General features: G+C 37.3%; 1 protein-coding gene across 1 annotated transcript in view; it reads right to left on the reverse strand.

Moving 5' to 3' along the window:
* Window positions 1–6,922, reverse strand: part of LOC107576178 (deleted in lung and esophageal cancer protein 1-like) — a gene marked incomplete at its 5' end in the record, with an annotated part of 18,519 nt that overhangs the window by 4,880 nt on the left and 6,717 nt on the right. The window contains 21 exon segments of the mRNA XM_016262416.1: window positions 78–105; window positions 107–149; window positions 226–341; window positions 436–587; window positions 676–734; window positions 1,014–1,205; window positions 1,321–1,439; window positions 1,558–1,668; window positions 2,042–2,195; window positions 2,323–2,453; window positions 2,636–2,794; window positions 2,922–2,977; window positions 2,980–3,045; window positions 3,679–3,772; window positions 3,894–4,050; window positions 4,160–4,230; window positions 4,423–4,615; window positions 4,711–4,736; window positions 4,787–4,879; window positions 5,987–6,123; window positions 6,306–6,479. Of these exon segments, the coding sequence (XP_016117902.1) occupies window positions 78–105; window positions 107–149; window positions 226–341; window positions 436–587; window positions 676–734; window positions 1,014–1,205; window positions 1,321–1,439; window positions 1,558–1,668; window positions 2,042–2,195; window positions 2,323–2,453; window positions 2,636–2,794; window positions 2,922–2,977; window positions 2,980–3,045; window positions 3,679–3,772; window positions 3,894–4,050; window positions 4,160–4,230; window positions 4,423–4,615; window positions 4,711–4,736; window positions 4,787–4,879; window positions 5,987–6,123; window positions 6,306–6,479 (2,331 nt within the window).

Consider the following 6,922-nt stretch of genomic DNA (forward strand, 5'->3'; position numbering starts at 1 on the left):
ATACGGATATCTGAGAGGTTTCAGAAAATGACATGATGTGTGTACATTTGTGAACTCAATGTAGTGGAATGGCTCACCATACGGACTGGTGTTAATGAGCCGTAATAGAGCGTGACACAGTGTCTCCTCCAGAAACATGGCTTCCAAATCTGTCAATCATAAATATCAAAGAACTGTCTTTGCGAGTAAACTGCAACATCTAAAGTATCCTATAAGTACACTGACCGTATAATTGGACCCTGGTTCTGGTTGTCAGGTTGTGGTCCAATCATCTGAAAGTAAATGGGGCAGCCCCTCACAGACATCTGGATAGGAATGGGAGTTGGATCTAGATCTCCAACCTGAAAGTCAGAATTCACTGTAACTCAACTGTTCAATTTGAGAAAGGTAAAATATTTATAATGAAACAAGATGTTTGATTGTTTTGTGACATACTTTACATATGAGCTTGTCTTGATAATTCCCCCACATATTGGTGAGAGCAGTGATATTGATGGCTTGAGTCTCAAATGGGCCGAGCATCCCACTGTTCGGTTCAACAAAGAATGCTGCACCTCTCCCATTGGAAAGAAGACAGTTTACAAATTCTGGAAGTAAAGAAAGAAATTGCGTTTTTGACTTTGCTGTTTCACTTTCACTGATACTGTAGAGCACAAAAGAATAGGTTCCACCAACCATCATATGCTTTTTGCTGTATTTTTTTGGCCTGGACAGAGTGGAGAGGTGCACCGCTCCTGTTTTCAACATTGATAATAAGAAGAAATGTTTCCAAATCATACTAGAATGATTTCTGAAGGAACATGCATTTAAAATTGTAATGATATTTCGTAATATTACAATAAATTCAGCCTCGGTGTGCATAAGAGACTTCTTTTAAAAACATTTTAAAAAATCAACCCCAAATGCTATATTAATGGTTAATTAAACGTTAGTCTTTTTAAAAATATGTTTGTATTAATACTAAAAGAATTCAGAATAAAGATATGAATGAAGAATAAAGATATATACTGTACCTTTCAGAGTTTTCATCCAATTGTGAAGGACAGCATCCAGTAAAGTACTCTGCTTCAACAGTGAACGGAGCAGTAATAGCGGTGTCGTTAGTTATCAGCAACTGCCGTTTGATAGATTTGCCAATGACGACTGGCTCATGCTCACTGAAGTCCAGTGTGATTGTTTGGTGATCGGCATCCCTTGAATTAACACTAAATATGTAACAGTGAAAAAGACAGTGATACTGCAACAATGTCTTGATTAAAAAAAGCTAATAAAAAGACCAAAGTCCAGGGAAATGTGAATATGAGGTATTTGTGGCATTACCAATCAGAAGGCAGTGAGTAGGAAACTCTGAGAGGTTTGGCTTTAGAAAAAAAGCCCAGCAACAATGGACTCTCCATTCCTTTTACTTCACAAGCTGCAGCCACTTTAGTCAGTTCCTCCTAAAAACGTAAAGTCTTATTCACAATAATGTTTGGAAAAATATATTGCGCTAGAGCTTGAATATCAACAGATGATTAGTTTATATTAAGCTGTGGGTGTTACAGTAGCAGTACATACAACAGTGTGAGCAGTGAATGAGACAGAGACTTCTGTCTTGGCATTGGGCTCCAGAGTGCCTGCAGAGGGGCTGAAGCTTGCAGAGCAGAGATGAGCTTGTGCACCTTGGAGCTGAGAAGAAGTTTGAAGTTAAAGTTAAAGTTTGGAACACTATGTGAATGACTAGAAAAATAATACTTGGTCTAACTTGTACAATATCACAACATTATATCACAGCAATACTGAATTCTTTTGACTGGTTGACAGACATTGTAAGATTCATTAATTTGGCTTCATTTAGGGAATTATACTGACGCCTAGTGAATGAAATATTACGCAAAAGCACATTTGCAATACATAAATGTGTATTTTATTTTCTGTGAGTTATGACCACATCACGGGATAACATCACTTCACATTCTTTCCAAACTATCGTCACTGGCTTGTTTTTTTTTTAACAAGATAAAAACATCTTGAGATAAACACAATATATAAACTGTCTCACCTTGCTCCAGGTGAAGTGGGCTGGCAGTAGTGTTTGGTTAAACAAGGTAACACTGTCTGTCTGTGGAACACCTACATACAGATCAGCCAACACCAGCTCACAGCTCACCAAGCACACCTGAGGAGACTGGACGACTGCTCGTACAGAGAGATGACTAAAGACAAACAAATGTACACCTTCACTCAAAAGTAATGACTGCTTTTCATTAGGTAACATTTCTGTAGTATTCTCTTCTTGTAGCTCAGACACAATATGACAAATGATGTGATTCATTTCCTCACCAGCCAGTGCCGTTGAGCACAGTAAGCTGCAGGACTGACTCAAAACGCTGGCAGTACAGGGCCCTGAAGACCACATCCACACTGCAGGACGCCAGGGGAGGCAGCACACCTTTATTTGGATTCATATACACCTGAACACAAATGCAGAAAAGGAGATAAAAATAAAAAAAACTGCTTTTGAAAAAAAATATCCACACTCTATATTTATATACATCTGTGTGCCGATTTATAATACTAATAACATTTAATACATAATACCAATAAGTTTAAACCCTTGACTTGATTTCGAAGAAGCGTAAATGGGGTGTTGTACCAGTCCCTTGATTGGCAGCTGGGTGTGGGACAGTTCCTCTAGGCTCCAGTGGGCATCTAGCAGGCTGTTGTTGGTGATATCAATGGTGGAGATTCTCTCACTTCCCATTTGCAGCAAACCAAAATCCAGACTGGGCACATTCACTGAGCAATGCGCACCCTGAGACACCATATTAAATATACTGAATTTGAATGAAACGGTAAGACATAATTTGCTAAAGAGAACATTTGTGATGGCCTCCACATAGCATACGGAGTATAAATCATTGGGAGATGGATTCAAACACCTTAAATGTGACCTCAATGGCCAGCCCTATAGTTTTAGGATGGTGCTGAATGTGAGTGCTGAGTTAAAATGACCCGGATCGCTTCCAGTCAGAACCAGCTCCATGTCGAAACACTCATTCATCTCTGTAAGCAAGCACACGTTAGAAATCATTTATTTGTGTAATTTGTTTATTAATTAATAGACTTATACACTACCGTTAAAGTTTGGAGTCTGTCAGATTTTTTTTTAAATAAAGTTTCTCATGCTCACCAAGGACACATTTATTTGATCATAAAATACAGTAAAAACAGCAATATTGTGAAATATTATTACAATTTACAATAACTGTTTTCTATTTTTATATATTTTAAAATGTAATCTATTCCTGTGACGGCAAAACTGAATTTTTTGTATCATGACGCCAGTCTTTGGCAAGTGTCACATGATCCTTCAGAAATCATTCGAATATGCTGATTTGCTGCTCAAGAAACATTTCCTGTTATTATCAATGTTGCAAACAGTTGTGCAGCTTAATATTTTCGTTGAAACAGTCATAGATTTTTTTTCAGGATTCTTTGAATCCTGAAAAGAACAGCGATGAAATAGAAATCGTTTTTAACATTATAACTGCCTTTACTGTCACTTTTAATCAACTTTATGTGTCCTTCATACAAGTATTAACTTCTTTAAGAAAATCTTACTGACTCCAGACGATTGAACAGTATATCTGTTTGTTCATACTACATTAATTTACTGATACACTGCAATGTTCTGACCTATTTCTCCTATTGAAGGCTCCACTTCAATTGCATGACTGTCAATAATACGCTCCCATTCAAAGTGAATGACTGATTTGCTGTGATTCCACATCTAAAACACACACATACACACAAAACATACACATGTCTGAGCTTCAAAAACATTTTATGATGCAAACTTGGGAATTAAGAAAGAACTTCAGCGTCAATTTGACCTCTGCACTCAGTGCTACCTTGAATCTCTTGCGGATTGTGTTGTGTATGTAAGTCTCCCCTGATATTAAAACAGCATACGGCTCAAGAAGGATCTTATACGGCTCAGCAGAACCTTTCATTTCAATCTCTAAAGCAGTCACATCCTTTACATGGAGAGCTGTGTTGAGACGCATCCTGTAAATCAGCACACAGAAGTTTCTACATGACGTGCTTATTGACTGAAAAATTTATCCTAAATTACTTTTAAATTCAAATATCAAATGTTAAGTAAAGTTCATTTTACCCATCATCACTGATTCTGGGTGGATCGGGAACATCCATGATCGCCAACTGGCAGACACTGTGGTAGTTTTTATTTTACAGTTTGTGTTTTCATTTTAATTTTAATTACATTTTTAGTAATTTCAATTAATGTTTATTTTATTAAAACTAATGAAATTTTATGGTTTTAGTTTTAGTTTTAGTTAACAACAATACCCCTGGTTCAGAGTAAAGTAAAGGTGTGCACATGTGTATAAGTGTGCGTATATGTGTGAGTGCACATACATCCTTTGGACAGTATGTGAGCAGGAACTCATGTTCCTGTGCAGGGCTCAGGATGCCCATGACTGGAGTAATGCTGAACACACTGTCTGTATCAAGATGATGCTGAATGCTGGAGGGGTCTAGAGTCTCTTCAGGCAACAGACATTGAAGGTTGGGTTTCATGATCTGCCAGTGGTACGGGAGCTCCAAGTGTCTACACATAAACGAAAATATGATTTACAAACATGCCAGTAAGTATCTGCTGTACATACTATTCTGTGTTTACACAGATGTGTGCAGGGAACTCACGCATTGTTTTTCACATCCATCGTCTTCTGTAAAGTAAAGATAAAGATCTAAAAATGTGCAGTCAGCAACATCTAACCTCTATGACAGTGGCCTGTCCAGGGAGAAGACCGAAAATAGAGGGACTGATAGCAAAGGGAGGCTGTTCTGCGAAAGTAGACTTCACTGCAGACTGAGACACACACAGAATTACCACTTATGATGGTTAACAATTTACTAAGACAGACCAAAAGCAACAAAGGTTAAAGTCACAATGTAACAGAAGTAGTGACAGATCTTTTCTTCTGTATTGTGACATACATCCAAGTGAAACGGAGTATCGGAAAAACAAAAAAGTAGGATGGGAACTTCTGTCGGTTGTTGATTCAATGGAGGAAGAACAGGCCATTTTTAAAGCGAACTAAATGATTGGAGAAGTCCGGCACATGGGCGTCACTAGGCCATTTTTAGGGGGGCTATAGCGTTCTTTTTCAATCAGCAGACAGCAGCGGCGCAGAGCGAGAAACAGAGGACAAGGTGTGTGTTTAACAATAGATTGTTGTAATATCTGCATCTGTGCAGTTTTGTTCTTTGTCATAAATACGGTTTACAAAATATCAATTGGTTGTAGCCTAAGTTTTTCGCTGCGTTCACCCCTCCTCACACCACAGCTGTTTCCTCCAGCGAAAACGAAGCACATATGAACGCATACTGTATAAAACGATCATGTTGCCATTTTCATTTGAAAATTTAACTTTCAATGTAATACATTTTTCAGTGCATATGGCAAAGAGGTTTACATACTTGAGCTAAGGAAAGAGGGTTGTACTATGTGTGTAGCCTACAGTAAACAGATGTGTGTGTGTGTGTGTGTGTGTCCCCCTTAAAATGAAAATCCTAGAATCGCCCCTGGTCCGGCATAAGTCACCAGTCAGTTATTTTATCAAGTTCTGATCATTTTGCAAAAAATAATTACATTTTATGATTTTACAAAATTTACAAAATTACGAGCTCAAAAATGTAGAAAATTAATAGTTCACAATAAGATCAAAAACATGCATTCTGAAAATAGATTTTATTTTCATTTTCACTTTAAGACATTGTTTGTATTCAATTTAAAATGTTCAGATAAAAGAAGGTTCAAGTGTGCAATAGTGTATTTAACCCCGCAGATTATAAAAAAAAATATGAAGAGTAGAAAATATGAGATTTACTGGAATTCATAAATAATAATACTGTCACAGAAAGGAATCTTAACTATGAACTGAATGAGATTTCATGTTGAAATTTGCTTGCTTACCCTAAGGCTTGAGGCAGGCCACTGTTTCCTAGGCATAACACAGAATGTTCCTGCACTCAATCCTTCATTCCGACATAAAACCTCCATAAACTTCACCCCTCCCACCAGGCAGTAACCACAATCCATGACAGAAGGCACTGGCACACAGAAAGAGGAGAGGCAATGATTCAACTTTAAAGCCATTATTATTGATCAATATCAAAACAAGCCAAATTAAGATATTTTGAATGTCAGTTGACTTTCATTGTTGTTTTTTTCATTTTTAGGTGAACTATCCCTTTAAGATCTAGATGTTGAAAGAGTTAAGTTTATGACTCACAACTGAGTATTGGAGGTGGTCTGTGGGCCTCTATCGGTATAATGAGAGGATACGGCAACTGCATCTCCACAACCAGAACGTCCTCATAGTCAGCCAGAGAGTCTGGAGCAAAACGCACCATATACTGGCAACTCATTCCAGGAGCGACAATTCCCCCCTCACCAGGGAACCTGCCTGTGAAACATAAAGCTTTGTTACACAATTTCTTATCTTGATCTCAAAGCAGAAATTCACTGGTAGTAATTATTCACATTTTTAACAATAGATGTCACTGTTTCCCTATTCTGCCTCCTCGAGCTGCAGGGTAAATACTAAAGTATTATTCAACTAAGTGAAAATGAGAAATGTTGCTTTGGCAACTATAAAATAAGGGTTACATTTATATATATATTTTTATTTTATTTTATAACAGTTGTAGGGATAGTTCACCCAGAAATGAAAATGTTGTCATCATTTACTGACCCTCATGTTGTTCCAAACTTGTATAAGTTTTTTCTTCTATCGAACAGAAAAGAAGACGTTTGCTGGTAGCCATTGACTTCCATAGTGTTTTTTTTTTGGCTAACAGCAAAAGTTTGGTTACCAACATTCTTCAAAATATCTTCTTTTGTGTTCAA

This window comes from Sinocyclocheilus grahami, unplaced genomic scaffold (genome assembly GCF_001515645.1).
Source record: "Sinocyclocheilus grahami isolate Dianchi unplaced genomic scaffold, SAMN03320097.WGS_v1.1 scaffold3307.1, whole genome shotgun sequence".
NCBI lineage: Eukaryota > Metazoa > Chordata > Actinopteri > Cypriniformes > Cyprinidae > Sinocyclocheilus > Sinocyclocheilus grahami.